Source organism: Tursiops truncatus, chromosome 3 (genome assembly GCF_011762595.2).
Source record: "Tursiops truncatus isolate mTurTru1 chromosome 3, mTurTru1.mat.Y, whole genome shotgun sequence".
In the NCBI taxonomy this organism is placed as follows: domain Eukaryota; kingdom Metazoa; phylum Chordata; class Mammalia; order Artiodactyla; family Delphinidae; genus Tursiops; species Tursiops truncatus.
Genome location: NC_047036.1, coordinates 63,528,653 through 63,547,135, shown reverse-complemented (window position 1 = coordinate 63,547,135; position 18,483 = coordinate 63,528,653). Strand labels below are relative to the sequence as shown.

Genomic DNA, 18,483 nt, shown 5'->3' with positions numbered 1-18,483 from the left:
CATTACTTAAAAACTTATAAACTCTCTTTTCTAAATTTTGTAGCAGAAGAAGTAAGGGAGGATAAAACACATGTTGGTAACGACGAGAGGCCAGTGGGGGAAAAGCAGCCTGGAAACATTCAACACAAACAAAAGACCCAGATATGGTTTAACTCGGCTCAAGCCTGAGATTAAAGCCAGAGTTAGACTAAACCGTGACTAAAAGATTAGAATCAGTATGGAGGCTATTAAATTGTTTCTAGTTTACCTTCTTTAAACACTCTGAATTATATGCTATATTCTTTACTGAAACTAATAAAAATTAAAATGATTAGAAAATTAAAATAGAACAAATTTAAAGCATATTATTTTTTTCTCAATCATATCAGTTGTTGGTCCAGAGGGTTATAAACTAAATGTCACTACTCACCAGTTATTCTAATCTCATGTTAGATTTTAAAAGTTTACATCTAAAAACAATAGTAGCAAATAAGTAAAAAGAATGCCCTGAACACAAGATAAAGGCTAACATCTCCACTGGCTCTAAATAACTTCTTGGTTAATTATTTTTACCATGTGTTCAGGTGTCCCAGAGCATCTGTTTGCTTAATGGCTGTTTACTGGAAAATCACTACCTAGGAATGTATGAATAAATAGAAAGATGAATCCAAATAGCGTAATAAGTTTCAGCCAGGAGAAAGAAGCTGAATATCAGGTCCATCTGTAAGAGTACATAAAGGGAAAGAAGAAATCCAGCCTAGAGGAGAGTCTCATGGCCTCACATACCCCCCGTCTAGCCAAAGAGAGCTTAAGGGCACCAAGGTTCCAGCAGCCTACATCTGGAGCTCCTTCTAATGTCTAGGGAACAGAATTTGTGCTGTTCAACTGTACACCCACCGACTTCTGGCCTCACATTACTTGAAAAGTTTTAATTACCACTTCTCTATCTTTCGTCTGACATAGGGAGTTTGCTCCAAAGTAAAAGGAAAGAAGAAAAGAGTATAGAATACAAGTTCAAAGAGACCAATTCAGGATTCATTTGTGTATGTAAAGAGGCAGCTTTGGTTATTCTAGACCTTGCAAATAAACATTTTCCATGGAAGCTTGGTGACAGAATGTCACCTATGAATGAGTATCTATCTGAAATAACAGAAGGAAGAGTCATACACACACCTTTAGGGCCAGACCTTCCTCTCCATTAGGCTCTTAGATTTTGCAGAATGTGTTTTTGGTTTTGTATTAAAGGTATTATTTTTATATTTGAGTATATTTTAATTTGACCAAAAAGGAATACATTTAGAAAATTATCACCTTCATTGACTTTCTCAGGATGCCAATCTGTTGTCCAACCTAGGGAAAATGTCACATCTGGAAAGAAGGATGTCACAGTGTCTATAAAAGGTTTTGCATCCACTACTCTGCTATTTCCATTTGGACCAGGAAGAATATCAGCATTAATCCACACTGGACGCTTCAGATGCCTCTTCACATTTTCCAAGAGCATCATGGATGGTTCTACAGCTGCCAGACTAAAAACAATTTGTTGTCAATAAGATATATTCCTAAAGTAAAAGTAAAAAGTTCTTTTAGACTGCTGGCTTTAATATTGTCAAATTCATAATAAAAGTATGATACCATAATGCTTGAATTAAACAAAATCACAGAGCAGATAGCACTAGAAGGGAAAGCTAACATGTGCCATATCTTAAAATGTTGATTTATACTTACTATTCATGAAGGTACCTAAAAGGGTCTATAAATGTATGAATAATGACACTACATGTAGACAGAGGTTTCAAAACTCTGTATTAGGCTCACTCAGTATAAAAACAATTTATGAAAAGACACAAACATTCACTCATCAGAGAATGTATAAATAAGATTTAAAAATTAAATACACTCATAACCTGCAAATTCAAGTTTATGAAAATACCCAAAGTGCACTCAGGCCCCATGTCTCTAATACCTGCTCATGACCTTGGAGAAAAGGGCTTCTTTTCCTTCATGCATACTTGTGTGAGTCTGGACACATAAACACATTTCTAAAAATGATTGCCAAGTGTAAAATTATAACATTTCCTTAAAGCTTTTATAAACTTCATTTTTTCCTTTATTGTAAACACCTTTCCTGGAAACAAGAGACAACTATATTTTAGTTACTTTTAAACTAAAAAGCAGCTTCAGTCTTTTTACTTCCCTACATCTTTTCTAACGGACACATATATCTTGAAACAATAAGATTTTAATCAGCCTACATAATGTTTACTGATTAAAAATACACACACAAACTTTATTGGAAAGCTACGCTACTTATAATTCTGAATGTCTTCTGAACCTTTAAGGCCTATGTTCATTTCTAAGAAAATAGCTTTTAGTGAATACAGCGATGGGAGGCTAAGAATCTGGGAGACGGATACTGGAAGCGAGAACATTCAGCCCCTCTCCTCACCTTTCCATTTTTCTTCTTAATGGAATGGAGTCCTTCTGCCTATGCTTCTACCACTCTTCACCTCACTCCTTTTGGGCCTCCTACTTTAAGAGCAGAAACTGATAACTTCATTATTTATAGGGTCATATTTATTAGTGAGCAAGGATACTGTTCACTAAAACCAGAGGAAACCAGCCACTCTTTCACTCTGCTCCCATGTAATAAACTGCTTTTTTTCTCACTCTTATGCCCCTGAAATGGAGGCCCTAGATTTTAGTGGATTGATAAACTCTAATGCTAGACCTTACAGACTCTAGTTTAGATGCTGTCATTTCTCTGTCTCAAATGCTTTCTGCCTTGAATGGTATCCATGCCGTGTTAAAAACCACAATTCTGAGATCTGGCCAGCTGTACTTCCTACAAAATTCCCCCATTTTTAGTAGCAAACCACTTGTATCTATGACTCTAAAGCTTGTTTGACTGCAAGTCCCACAGCAGCAGCCAAGTCCCCGTGGGGCTCTGCTCTTCATGGGTGGAGTGGGAGGTAACCTTGAACTAATCCACGCATGTCTCCTCTCCTTTTCCAGAAAGTATTCTTATTTCTTAAGAAATCTGGTGTCTGTGGAGGTTGGGTTAAACACTAATTTCCAGTTTACGTTTAGGAGGAAGCTTCTTATGCTTTCTCAATTTAGTAAGCTGACATCAGGCTGTTTAACAATGGTTCGCCATCTGATAATATCTAGTCTCAGCATGTTCTCTCCCAAACTGAAATTCCACCAGCATGTATTAAGTGTCTACTACATGCAAAACACTGCACAGTTAGACATACAGAGCTAAGACACAGAACATAATGAAATAAGAATTTAATGTACATATTCTGTTTTATATGTAAATATTTTAATTATCACTAATATAGACTATAGTAATGTCATTTTCCCTTACCAGAAACTTAAATAAGAAAAACAAAACCTATATTAAGAAAACCACAAAACTTTACTAAGAAGAAATCAACTTTTTGTTGTAGTTTTAATTTTCTGGAGCTTTACAAAATAATTAATAAAATTCCTCTGGAAGAGTAAATGTGGAGGAAAAGCCATAACATTTTTGGAAAAAAAAAAAAAGACTGAGGATGAACTTTGCCTAAGAGCAAGATACAATGCTTACTACGAAGAATAACATACTATGTTCCTAGCCTGGAAGACTCAATATTATAAATATTGCAAAATTACACTTCGTTCCCAACTAATCTATAAATTCCATGTAATTCTAATTTAAAATATCCGTGGATATCATTCTCAATCCTTACATGTATTAGTATTAAGTTTCCCATAAAGAACTGACAAAAGGTTTGCCAAAATGATCATTTGAAGAGGATGGTCCTGATCAGTATACTACCTAAAATTTCTTTTTGGTAGTACTTATTTAGGAAATTCCAGGGAAGATATAAACTTAGCTCTTATAGGATAGATTTTTTTTCTAAAAAGTTACTTGGTAAGTCAAACTTCTCAGTACCTATTTTCCTGTTAACTTCGTTTAGAAATTGGGGCTAACAAAATAAAAATCATACTTAAAATGATAATAAACCATTTAAAATTACATTCTAAGGTAAAATTCCAGATAAAAATTTTAAATCATCGTATATTACTTAGTTATTGCGTGTATACAAACAAAATAACTCAGAGGCACAAAACAAGAACTATTAAAATTTGACTATTAGATCATTCAGCTACTCTTACAGACGTAGTGCAGAGTTCCGGTTCAGAATGTGAACTCTTCAGCCAGGCTGGCAGCTCTCCTACTGATTACGTGACCACAAGCAGGCTACTTACCCCTCTCTGCCTCTGTTCCTTCATCTGGAAAATGAGAATAGGAATAACCTACTTCTTAGGATTGTTATGAAGACTAAATGAATTTACACATTTAATGCTCTTAGAACAGTGTCTGACACACAGTAAGTGCTTATATAATTGTTAGTTAAATTCATTCCCCTTCAAATATGTTATGACCAAAACTCTTTTTTAATGGCACAGCCTTTCAGTGGTAGCTGCTAGCATTTAGGAATGAAGGAGCTGGTCTGACTGGTGAGGAGCCAAAGAATATATTACAGGGGCTTCGCTGGTGGCGCAGTGGTTGGGAATCCATCTGCCAATGCAGGGGACATGGGTTTGAGTCCTGGTCCAGGAAGATCCCACATGCCGCAGAGCAACTAAGCCCATGCACCACAACTATTAAGCCCACGTGCTGCAACTACTGAAGCCCGAGTACCTAGAGCCAATGCTCTGCAACAAGAGAAGCCACCGCAATGAGAAGCCCATGCACTGCAGGGAAGAGTGGCCCCTGCTCGCCACAACTAGAGAAAGTATGTGTGCAGCAACAAAGGCCCAACACAGCCAAAAATAAATAAAATAAATAAATTATTTTTAAAAAAGAATATATTACAGAGAGCAAGTCTACGGGCAATAGTAAACATCAAAAAAAAAAAAAAAAACTGAGCACATGAAAAGACAAGGAGCTCTAAAATTCAGCTCACCAAGCACTAATGATTAAATGCTTTATTTCACAGTACAGAGAACACTGGACTGGCTCCAGGAAACCTGGGATCTGGTCCTAGCTCAGCTCTCAAGCTTAGCTATTGTCATTTAACCTCTCTAGGACTAAGTTTCTTTGTCAAGAAAATGGAGTGGGACCGTTCACCCCTCTAAAAGCTTTAAGATCTTGAAACAGCTTTCATTCACCAACAGTGTAAAGAGGTTGACTGGTACACTCAGGCCCGCAACAACTGATTAGAGTAATCTTAAAAACCCTGTAAGAGCTCCAAATCCTTATTAATTTCTTGAGATAATTCAATTTAAAAATATTGTTCCAAGATAAGGCAGGATTACCACACATCCTAGATTTTCATAGCAGTTGCCTTCATGGGCCTTATGGTGAGCTTTTATGGTGTCACAATAAATTCCTGGCTTTCCCCCTAATTTTTATACTGCCAAAATACCACAGAAGTAAAATTTTCCGTGATAGCCACAGGGAAGGAAACAACACTTAATCTTGCTCTCTTCATTATCAATGTTTCCGAAATATTATTTTTAAGAAACATTTCAATTATTAAAGAATTCTAGGTAATTCCCCTTCCAAAAATATAATAACACAAATCAAGTAGGAAACGCATTAGCTACCCCAACTACTGCCAAATCTCTCTCTCGAACTACTTTTTAATGAAAGTGGTATTTTAAATTTACCGTTCTACTATTACAATGGTCACTTAGGATAACTTCCTATATAAAAATTAACTTAATTTTAGCCTTAAAGGGTTCCCAAGAAACAATTTTAGCAAACAACTCAGTGTGTCTTTGGTCCATTCCTGAAACATACTAGCTTGCAATTCCATTTTCAGTTTAGATAAAGTATAAAGTTATTTAGTCAGGCACAGATATATGAAGTTACTGATTTTTTTTCCATATTGTTATTCTATAACAACTAGGAGACTGAACATGTTTGTACAAATACCTCTTAAAATCCAGTTTGATGCCTTTATTGCTTTTTATAACTTCAGCCAGCCATTCCTGTAAAGTATTATCACTGTTTGTTTCAGGAGGATGAGCCATGATTGGTTGGCCATGTTCTGATCCAGCACTTGGAAAAATGACATCAGCCTCTATCATATGAGCAGTACCTGTCCAGATAAAAGAACTTACATTAATGCTAATAAAATAGGGACTGTAAGAGATGGCATATTCAGTATCCTTTTGAGGAAGATAAAAGGAAAGAAAATAAAATTTCCTGAGTAAAAGACTAAGTGCCAGGTACTATGTCAAGCCTTACATGTTGCACTTATTTGTTACACGTGAGCAAACAGGCAGTGAGGAGTGCAATACCTTTGCCTAGGTCACACTCAAGCTGTTGTCCTAATATTTAATTTCTTCCCAGTATATGGCAAAGTGAGAATACAAAGGGAGGCTTAATAAGTATTTGTTGACTCTTCTGAGAACAAAAATAGTACTTTTATCTTCTAACTCCTCAAATTAGAAACTACAGATGTTTATTGTTTATGTTTTTTTTTTTAAACATCTTTATTGGAGTATAATTGCTTTACAATGGTATGTTAGTTTCAGCTTCACAACAAAATGAATCAGTTATATATACACATATGTTCCCATATCTCTTCCCGCTTGCGTCTCCCTCCCTCCCACCCTCCCTATCCCACCCCTCCAGGCGGTCACAAAGCACCGAGCTGATCTCCCTGTGCTATGCGGCTGCTTCCCACTAGCTATCTACCTTCCGTTTGGTAGTGTATATACGTCCATGCCTCTTTATCGCTTTGTCACCCTTTACCCTTCCCCCTCCCCATAGCCTCAAGTCCATTCTCTAGTAAGTCTGTGTCTTTATTTGAAATTGTATGTTATAGATTCAGTTCCTTGACCTAAAGCTTGGCTACTATTTAAAAGCACACATCCCTGGAATGGGTAAAGAGCTTCACCAGTCACTTAGTGTGAGTGTGCTTAGCAGGCTCTGATAGACTAACTCCAAAGATGGCTGACAACAATTCCTCCCATATGTATGTGCCTCTCTCCTCATCTCTTTCTCCTCCCCTTGAGTCTGGGCCGGTTTTGTGACTTGCTTTGACCAGTGGAAGGTAGTGGAAGTAAAACTCTCAGTTCTAAGCCAAGCCCTTAAAAGGCCTGGCAGCTTCTGCTTTCATCCTCTTGAAAGCCAGCTACCATGTAAAGAAGTTCAGGTAAGACTACTGAAGACTCAGAAACCACATGGAGAGAGAGAAGCCTCATGGAAGAAAACTAAGACCTCCTGCCCGACAGACAGCATGAAGGTCTCTGACATGTGAGTGAGGCCATTTTAGAATTTCTAGGCCCAGCTGAGCTCCCAGCCAAATGCAGCAACACGAGTGCTCCCAATCTATACCACATGGAACAGAAGAACCACTAGCTGACCCACAAAATCATGAAAAATGATAAATCACTGTCATTTTAAGCCACAAAGTTTTGGGGGTAGTTTATTACACAGCAACAGAAAACAAACAGAAATAGCTACCTGGAAGTGGGGCCCTGCCATAACAAAAACCTGAAACCTGTGACACTGGTTTTGGGATCCAGCAGATTCTAGAAAGGCACTGTTAAAGCAAGTTAGAAGAGCAGTGAGGAAATTCTTTTCACGTAGTGGTGAAACTTTTGATAACGTTGGCACTTGTAGCAACTGGTGGAAGATAGAGAGGGTGCCTAGTCAATTTGTGGATTTGGCTAAGGAAGTTTCCAGGCAGAATGTTGAAAATGCCAACGGAGTTTCTTTTAGCTCCTATGATAAAGAATGGGAAGAAAGAGCTGAGTTAAATAATTAACTATTTACATTTTAAGCAGCATAGAGAGGAAATATTTCCAACTCAGGACTTGTGCTGAGTTAGAAAATAAAACCATTCTTTCCAGCTGGCAGGAGATTCTCAAAGTAGGAGAAAGCCTCAGGTCAAAAGTCAAATCCAGGATGCTGTTAGTAAACCATGGCCTCGGGATCAGGACCAAACCAAGGATACAGCTACAAGACCCTTTACTAAGACTTCAGAAAGATGATGCCTTGGGTACCCACATAGCTAGACAAAAGAACATTATAGAATCTTAAGGGTGTTATCCCATAGCACCCTAACTAGCAGACCAAGTAGAGAGAGGCCTACCCCAAAGAGATCCAGCAATAAGGTTTCTGATTAAAGGGATGGTTTATAATTTGATATATAGAAAGACTAGTACATTTTTAATAGAGCTGTATCCACTTGGACCTAAAAAAAAAAAAAAAGAGAGAGACAGTTCAAAACGAAAAGAAGCCTATGAACTCTCAAATTTCTATAGGCAGGAAATAGGCTGAAAAAGCTACCCAGCTGCATATATAAGCCATTTTCCAATAAGCGTATGAAGAGATGCTCAACATCATTAACCTTCAGGGAAATGCAAATCTAAACTACAATGAGATACCAATTCACAAGTACGAGGAAGACTATAATGAAAAAGACAATAACAAGTGTTGACAAGGACATGGGGAGATTAGAAACCTCATCCAGTCTGTTGGTGGGAATGTAAGAAGGTGCAGCTGCTTCAGAAAAGCTTGCAGTTTCTCAAAAAAAGTTAGAGTTATATTTGAGATGCAATAGGTCAAGCTTCTAATTTCATAAAAATTAAGCAAACATGACTTCTCAATAAAGTGGTACTTAGCACAATATATGTAGGCATTCCATCTTCTCTATCAATGCAGTTGTAAAGGAGCATATAGGCCTTGGAATTCCTTAACAGTAATAGTCAGTGTCTCTATTTATTAACTCCATTCCTTTCCCATGAATAGAAAAAAAAAATCACTAAATGGCAGTGACAAGGAGTCTCAGGTCCCATGTAAATTATGTTCCTGAAGGTCTCTTTTAAGAATAAGAATGAAAAAAAAAAAAAAAAAGAATAAGAATGGAAGCTAAGCAGTAGGGGTAAGAGATCATGGTGGCTTGAACTAGGATGATGACAACAGAGATGGACAGATGTGGACTAATTCAAAATATATTTTGGAATAGAATTATAATGTCTGGATAATAGAGCAGATGCAAGAAATAAAGAAAACATAGAATAGATGATTCCCAGATTTCTGGCTTAAGAATACATGGGGAATTCCCTGGCATTCCAGTGGTTAGGACTTGGCACTTTCACTGCCGTGGGCCCTGGCCAAGGAACTAAGATCCCGCGAGATGCGTGGTGTGGCCAAAAACAAACAAACAAACAAACAAAAGAATCTATGTGGATTATGGTGCCATTTACTGAGATAGCAAAAATCATAGGAAGTACAGGTTAGTAGACATAATTAAGAATTTCATTTTGAATAATTTAAATTTGTGATGCATGAGAACTCTCTAAGTGAAAACACCAACTAAGCAGTTGGATAGACTAATACAGAAGAGAGGGAGGCCTGGCCTGGAGACATGTTTGTGAGCTGTCCAGCCTCTCTCCCTGTTCTCCCACCCCTGGTCCTTGGGCAGAAGCCTTTTGAAGGTCAGGGAATGCTTCTCCTTTGGGAGACTGCCTGGTCACCATATTTTCCAACTCAGGGAGAGCCAGATGAGGAAGTCTGCACATCAAGATTATCACTCCAACCACAGGAGCCCCAGCTTGTGACAAGAGCCAGACAGTAGAAAACAGCTTTGTTTTTTCTGATTTTCTGCACAAGAAAATCCCAAATAGTTGCTACTCACACTCAAAACAAAACTCAAAGAAATATGTTTATAGAAATGAAGTTAAACTTATCTATCTTGCCTATACTGTTTACATGCTCTAATGCAGCAATTTATTATATTTTTTAATACATTTAGTTGATGACTATAGTCACACTTTTCCTAAATATGTTACAAAGCCTTTTTTTAAAAACTACATTTTTTATTCTCAAAAAGACTTGATGATTTCAATTTTTTAACCAGCATTTCTTTTAATATATATATTTTAAAAATCTACATGCAGAAATGTTATAACAAAAAAAATTACATTACATGTAATAACTTTTTTAAACAATTTTGACTATTCTGAGGTCGGATGTGTTGACAATGCAACACCAAATGACACTCTTACATTGTTCCTCCTGTACTTTGTTTTTTTTAAACATAGACATTGTTGAAAATCCAGTATCACATGTTAATCAAAATAGAAACAGCTTCATTAATAACAGTTGTACTAAATTTAAGTATTCTGGGAGAAATAAGATAAACCAATGAAATACATGTCTCCAGGAATCTGTTTTCTTTCCTTTGGACTAGAAAGAAATTGCAAGACTAGCCAGAGCTGAGAAAAGGGACTGGATGAAAAACATCCCCCAAACTATAAAACTTGGGGCTCTTGTTGCCTAAGAGAAGGTAAAGAGGATATTATCTGAAAACTAAGTAACCTACAAAAAATTCCCAGATCAACATCAGACTTCCAGCAACTGGAGATGACTTGCCATAAGTCATTTTTAAAACTTGGCTAAAAGTAAATGATCCATAGTTAATTAAATTATTTCTAGGGATGAGGCTTCCGCATTTACTATTACAAATTGTAAATTTGTAAGATTTTTTCCAAATTTTTAGTTGTTATATAGAAATAAAATTTATTTTGTTTTGATTTTATACTGTCAAAAAAGACAGATTGTCTAAATTAACCTATGAATTATAACCATTTATCTGTAGAATCTTTTTGATTTACTATATACGCAACCATATTGTCTGTACATAACAGCTGTATTATTCCTACCTTTTATCCATTTAAAAAAATTGATATATAATTCACATACTATAACATCATCCTTTTAAAGTGTACCATTCAGGGCTTCCCTGGTGGCACAGTGGTTAAGAATCCGCCTGCCAATGCAGCGGACACGGGTTCGAGCCCTGGTCCGGGAAGACCCCACATGCCACGAAGCAACTATGCCCGTGCGCCACAACTACTGAGCCTGTGCTCTAGAGCCCGTGAGCCACAACTACTGAAGACCACGTGCCTAGAGCCCATGATCCGCAACAAGAGAAGCCACCATAATGAGAAAGTCTGCAACTAGAGAAAGCTCATGTGCAGCAATTAAGACCCAATGCAAACGAATAAATAAATAAAATAAAGTGTACCATTCAATGGTTTGCAGAATATTCAGAAAGTTGTGCAACCATCACCACCACCAGCTAATTCCAGAAAAATTCTGTCACCCCAGAAAGAAACGCTGTACCCATTAGCATTTACTCTCTAGTCCCTATTCCTATCAGCTCCAGGCAGCCACTAATCAACATCTTCCTGAAGCATTGCTTTTGCTAAAATTTATTTATTAAATAATCACTGTTTGGTTACTATGTGGTAGGCACTGTTTTAGGTATTAGGGATATTAGAAGACAAGGTTCTTCCCTTTGAGGAACAAAGAAAAGCAATTTAAAAGAGTATCTTTACAATAAAAGAAACACATATTTAGATACATTACCCAGACACATAACTAAGATGCAAAAAATGTGTAAATTTTTACAATAAAACACAAGGTTACAAGGAATTCTTCCTGTTGGAACAGGGCACTTCAAGGGGTGCCCTACCCCTCTGGTGATTTGCTTTCATTCTCCTAAGCTGCTGCAGCCAACAGTTTAGTTAGCCTTTTCATAGCAAAAGGCTAACTAAACTGCTATAGTAATCATCTGATTACAGATGGAGCTAGTAAACCAAAAGGCTTGGTTTCTGGCCTAGGCATAAATATTGCCCAAGGCATTATAAATTAGTATTCAATGACTTCATTCAACAACTATTTATTGAGCTTCTCCTTAGTACACTGTGAAAGACACAAAAATATGTATGTACGACATACAACCTGACCTTAAAAATTTTACCTAAATCACTACAATATATAAGCAAATGTAATAACATATGAGAGTTTTAAATAAGGCATAGAAACGGTAAATCACTTCTGGAAAATGAGAAAATTCTTCCATTATGGAAACTTGTTCATTTTGTAAATAAAATGAGATCTTTTACAAAAATGTTTATGTTAGCCAAGAATTTACACTTGAATCATCTAAGTCTCTGGCACCTGCAAATATGACCAGATATTTTTTTTAAAAAGAGTTGACTTCATCTATAATCTAATGTAAATACAAGTAACTAATGACTTACTTCTCAGTGCCTCATTCACTTGCACCTTGTGGTTAGCCGCATGATACCAGATGATCTGGGCGCCATCTTCTGTTGTGATCTGGTTATTTCTGAGAAAATATTCCAGTATGTTTTCACTCCAAGATCCTAAAATAACAGCATTTATAGTAAAAAGAAGTTTTTATAGGGTAAATTTTTTTTAATAAAAAAAGGGCACAGCATATATTGATAGAGAAAAATAAAGTAATAAAACTGGGAAAATATAAGATTTTTAAAAATTAAGAACAAGTATGAAGATATGGCAAGTATAAAAATATATATTTATATATAAATAGGCTATTTATGATGTAAGTAATAATTAGTAAACATATAGGAGAGTCTGAACCTCAGAACTGTGAGGAAATATGTAGGAAGAAAAAAAAAAACTGGTAAGAAGCAGATATTTTAAAGCAGGAATTTTCACATGGTATCTTCTCCAATCCTGGCCCCATAAATAAGTAAAGTGTATATAAAGCCAATTCTATGTTAAAAAAAACTTCTAAATTTTGTAGAACTTAATTGTCTTCTCCACCTGAGGCTCCATTCTATATTTATATTAAACATTTAGAATCTTAAATTACACATTTAAGCATATTCACCTTCAAATTATAAATGTCAACAACACTTACATGAGTGACTAAGTAAATTCTGAGTTAGTACTTATAGATTTATCTAGCATGTACAAATATATGTAATTCCCATAACTATCGACTAGTTTTTGGCAGACCAGACTTTTTTCTTTTCTTTTTTTTAAATTATTTATTTATTGTTGGCTGCGTTGGGTCTTCGTTTCTGTGCGAGGGCTTTCTCTAGTTGTGGCAAGCGGGGGGCCACTCTTCATCGCGGTGCGCGGGCTCCTCACTATCGCGGCCTTTCTTGTTGCGGAGCACAGGCTCCAGACGCGCAGGCTCAGTAATTGGGGCTCACGGGCCTAGTTGCTCCGCGGCATGTGGGATCCTCCCAGACCAGGGCTCGGACCCGTGTCCCTTTCGGTACGCGGGCCTCTCACTGTTGTGGCCTCTCCCTTTGCGGAGCACAGGCTCCGGACGCGCAGGCTCAGCGGCCATGGCTCACGGGCCCAGCCGCTCCGCGGCATGTGGGATCTTCCCGGACCGGGGCACAAACCCGCGTCCCCTGCATCGGCAGGCGGACTCTCAACCACTGCGCCACCAGGGAAGCCCCAGATTTTTTTCTTAATTAGGCATTAAAATGTGAGTTAACCAAGACTAAAATACTTGAATCAGTTCTACTCCATATTATGCCATATCGCAAAATAAGAAGGATAAAAGACTGAAAAACAGTGAAAGAGGTATCTATAATCTTACCCCGCCAATTCTTGTTCACTGGTTTAAACATTTAAGTGGCTACCAAATGGCTGCAAATTCCCTATGCATGAGATTATATCTTCCGTTTAATTATTTGTTTATTAATTCTACCTAACAACAGTTAAAAACCTAAAAATGGCCATCATAAACTGATGATAAGACATTGAGAGAAAGTAAAATTTGATAAGAGAATGGAGGGGCATATGAAAATAACTTCTAAGTAACATGCATGGAACTCAGTAACCACTCTGCATATTGGGCTACAGAATAAAGAAACTAAACAGTTAGCTGTAGCATCCACTATCCAAGCAGTCTCCTATACAAAACACATGCCCCTTTTCAGCATAAGCAAGAGAGTCACAGACCTTTCAGACTCAGATGAAAACACATGGCCATCATTTTTTACATGTTTAACTTAGGCATCTTAAAAAGGTACAGTAACTACTGGCTTAAAACGGAAATGTCCAACAATGGGAAAAAGTAAATCACAGTATATCCTCATGATAAAATATGTAATTGATGTGGCTGTTAAACATGAAGTTTTTGAGATATGCCAAAAATCTCACAGAAATGGTAATCATGCATGTTACCATAAAAAAACTAAATGTTAGTTAATAGCACATGCTAGATGTATCCTTGACACCTTCCAACTAAACACACTGGATTCAAAATTTTTATAAGGGTAACTTGCAGATTAATAATAAAATACCACGATTCCAGAAATTAAAAACATTTGAAGCAAAAAGTTCTCCTTGCCCAGTTAATGGGTGAAACTGTACCTTACACTTAGCCACAACTGTATATATCTTTTCATATACACAGAATTTCAGACTCTAATTACCTATAATCTAGGGTATTATCACTATTTTAAGTAAACTGTTATTCTGAAAATAGGGCCAGGAGAAAGGCAAAATTACTTGTAATTTTTAAAAATTAAGACTTTTAGTGGGAGCAGTTTCAGGTTTATAGAAAAAACTGAGCAAAAACTAGAGAGTTCCTATATGTGACCTCCCCTAATTTTTACATCTTTCTGTGGTGATGAAATTGCTCTGAAATTGATAGTGGTGATGGTTACACAGCTCTGAATATACTAAAAACCAATGAATTCTATGCCTGAAATGAGTGAATTGTATGGTATACAAATTATATCTCGATAAAGATTTTTAAAAAGTTAAAAAAAAAGTAAAAAAAAAAAGAAAAATACATCCTCCCTTTGACCCAGAAATTCCACTTTCATAAACTTATCCCATTGACAGATATGTTTGTAATATGTAGGAAATGACACATTTGATATAAGGATATTTATTGCAGCATTGCTTGTAACAGCAAAAGAGTGAAAATAACCTAAATATTCAGCAACAATGAATTCACTAAATAAATTATGGTATATCCATGCAATGGAACACAATGCAGCCATTAGTAAGAATGAGGCAGATCCATATGTGTAATATAGAATAATCTCAAAGATATGTTAAGCGAGAAAAAAGCAAGGTGGAGAACAGTATGTATAGGTACTGCAGTAGGAAGAATAATGATCCCTTCCCCCACAACGATGTCTATATCCTAATCTGTGAACTGTGAATATGTTGTTACACAGCAAGGGCGAAATAAAGTTACATGTGCAATTAAAGTTGCTAATCAGTTGACGCTGATCTTAGATTATCCAGGTGAGCCTAATTTAATCACATTAAACATCTTATAAGATCCTTGTCAGTGAAAGAGAAGGCAGGAGAGTCAGTGTCGGTGTGATGCAATGTGAGAAAGACATGACCAGCAACTGCTGGCTTTGAAAATGGAGGATGAGACCATGAGCCAAGGAATTCAAGCAGTCTCTAGAGGATAGTAAAAGGCAAGGACACTGATTCTCCCCTAGAGCCTCTAGAAGGAATGCAGCCATGCTGACACTGATTTTTAGCTAGACCCATTTCAGACTTCGGGCCGCCTGAATTATAAGATAATAAATTTGTGTTGTTCTAAGCCACTAAAAACTAATGCTCTAAAAAACTAGTTTGTATGTTTAAAAACAAAGTGGGAGAAGAACAAAAATGAGAAGACAGTATATGGTAGCACGTATACTACAATCTTAACTATATGGTTTTTTTTTTTTTTTTTGGCCATGTCACACGGCTTATGGGATCTTAGTTCCCCCACCAGGGATCAAACCCAGGCTTCCTGCAGGGGAAGTGCAGAGTCCTAATCACTGGACCACCAGGGAATTCCCTATATTTTCTTAAAAGTCAGGATTGTCAGAAAATATACCAAAAAGTTAACTAATGGTACCTCTGAATATGGGCACTATGTATTGTTTTCCTATTTCAATATACTTTACTGTATAAATGTTCTATAATGAGCACGTATTATGTTTACAATCAGGAAAAAATTTAAACTGAAAAAAGAATGTATTACCAAAACTGTCTGATGTGACTACTTATGTTTATGTAAAAGATACTGTAACCTTCTGGAGTAGAACTGCCTGGCTTAAAACCCCTCTAACTGTTTTGCACAGCAAAGGAAACCATAACAAAAAAGTGAAAAGACAACCCACGGAATGGGAGAAAATATTTGCAAATGATGCGACTGACAAGGGCTTAATATCCAAAATATACAAAAAGCTCATACAACTCAACAACAAAACAATGAACAACCCAATCAAAAAATGGGCAGAAGACGTTAATAGACATTTCTCCAAAGAAGACATACAGATTGCCAGTACTTACATGAAAAGATGCTCAACGCTACTAATTATTAGAGAAATGCAAATCAAAACTACAATGAGGTACCACCTCACACCAGTCAGAATGGACATCATTAAAAGTCTACAGATAACAAGTGCTGGAGAGGGTATAGAGAAAAGGGAACCCTCTTACACTGTTGGTGGGAATATAAGTTGGTGCAGCACTATGGAGGTTCCTCAGAAAACTAAGAACAGAATTACTACATGATCCAGCAATCCCACTCCTGGGCATATACCCAGACAAAACTATAACTCAAAAAGATACATGCACACCTATGTTCATAGCAGCACTATTTACAATAGCCAAGACATGGAAACAACCTAAATGTCCATTGACAGATGAATGGATAAAGATGTGGTACATGTATACAATGGAATACTACTCAGCCATAAAAAAGAACAAAATAGGGCTTCCCTGGTGGCGCAGTGGTTAAGAATCTGCCTGCCAATGCACAGGACATGGGTTCGAGCCCCGGTCCGGGAAGATCCCACATGCCGTGGAGCAGCTAAGCCCATGTGCCACAACTACTGAGCCTGTGCTCTAGAGCCTGCGAGCCACAACTACTGGGCCTTTGTACCACAACTACTGAAGCCCATGCGCCTGGAGCCCATGCTCCACAGCAGGAGAACCCACTGCACTGAGAAGCCCGTGCACTGCAACAAAGAGTGGCCCCTGCTGGTCGCAACTAGAGAAAGCCTGTGTGCAGCAGCAAAGACCAGAGCAGCCAAAAATAAAATAAAATTAAAAATAAATAAATTTATTTTTTAAAAAAAGAATGAAATAATGCCATTTGCAGCAACATGAATGCAACTAGAGATTACCACACTAAATGAAGTAAGTCAGAAAAAGAAAGACAAATACCATATGACATCATTTATACATGGAATCTAAAATATGGCACAAATGATCCTATCTACAAAACAGAAACAGACTCAGACATAGAGATCAGACTTGTGGTTGCCAAGGGGGAAGCGGGGAGGGAGAGGGATGGACTGGGAGTTTGGGGTTGGTAGATGCAAACTATTACATTTAGAATGGATAAACAACAAGGTCCTACTGCATAGCACAGGGAACTATATGCAGTCTCCTGGGATAAACCATAATGGAAAAGAATATAAAAAAAGAATGTATATATGTGTATAAATGAGTCACTTTGCCATGCAGCAAAGATTGGCACAACACCGTAATCAACTATACTTCAATTTTAAAAAAGTGAAAGAAAAAAACACCTCTAACTCTGGGGTCAAACAACAGAGACACACTAATTACCAGTTTCTAAAGGCTGCATAAGAAAAAGCTGGAATAATGCTTGGCCACATCACTTTGTCTACATCTCCTATCCTCATCCTCACCCAATTGCCAAAGAGGAATAGGACTGCTCAAACTATTCCTTATTTCATCTGCTGAAATTATGGGTCAGGTAAATGTCACATTCCTTTCATTTCAACCAAGATCTCAAAAAGTAATACTCCTCCCTCCTCGCCACTCCTTTTCAACATTATACTGGAAGTACCAGCTAATGCACTAAGACAACAAAAAGAAATAAAAGGTGTACATACTGGGAAGAAGAAATGAACTGCTTTGTTCACAAAGATATGGTTGTCTATGCAGATAATCCAAAAGAATCAACACAAAAACTCCTGGAATTAACAAGTGATTATAGCAAGGTTGAAGGATTCAAGTTTAATACACAAGAGTCAATTGCTTTCCTATTTACCAGCAATGAACGTGAAATTTGAAATGAAAACACAATACCATTTACATTAAACCCACAAAACCAAAATACTTAGGTATAAACCTAACAAAATATGTACAAGATCAACATGAGGACAACTACTCTGATAAATGAAATCAAAGAACTAAATAAATGGAGAGATAGTCCATGTTCATGGATAGGAAGACTCAATATTGTCAAGATGTTAGTTCTTCCCAACTTGATCTATAGATTCAAGCAATCCCAATCAAAATCCCACCAAGTTATTTTGTGGATATCAACTAACTGATTCTAAAGTGTATGTGGAGGGGAAAAACCCAGAATAGTCAACATAATATTGAAGAAGAATGAAGTGATGACTCTACCCAACATCAAAACTTACTATAAAGCTACAGTAATTAAGATAGTGTGGTTTTGGTGAAAAGAATAGACTAATAGATCAATGGAACAGAACAGAGAGTCCCAAAATAGATCCACATAAATAGAGTTAACTGATCTTTGATGAAGGAACAAAGGCAATACTGTGGAACAAAGACAGCTTTTTCAACAAATGGTGCTGGAACAACTGGACGTTCACATGCAGAAAAGGAATCTAGACACAGACGTCATACTTTCACAAAAATTAACTCAATATGGATCATAGACCTAA

At 36.9% G+C, this 18,483-nt stretch overlaps 1 protein-coding gene across 2 annotated transcripts in view; it reads right to left on the bottom strand.

Moving 5' to 3' along the window:
- The window catches only part of FAM151B (family with sequence similarity 151 member B), a 32,513-nt gene that overhangs the window by 11,778 nt on the left and 2,252 nt on the right, over positions 1 to 18,483 (bottom strand). For both annotated transcript variants that reach the window (XR_002175294.3, XM_019929758.3), the window contains exons 2-4: positions 12,043 to 12,168; positions 5,912 to 6,077; positions 1,291 to 1,508 (exon numbers count right to left, since the gene is read on the bottom strand). Coding sequence is in view for 1 of the 2 variants with exons in the window: in XM_019929758.3 (XP_019785317.2) it covers positions 1,291 to 1,508; positions 5,912 to 6,077; positions 12,043 to 12,168 (510 nt within the window). In the remaining variant the exon portion in view is untranslated. The remainder of the gene's footprint in view (positions 1 to 1,290; positions 1,509 to 5,911; positions 6,078 to 12,042; positions 12,169 to 18,483) is intronic.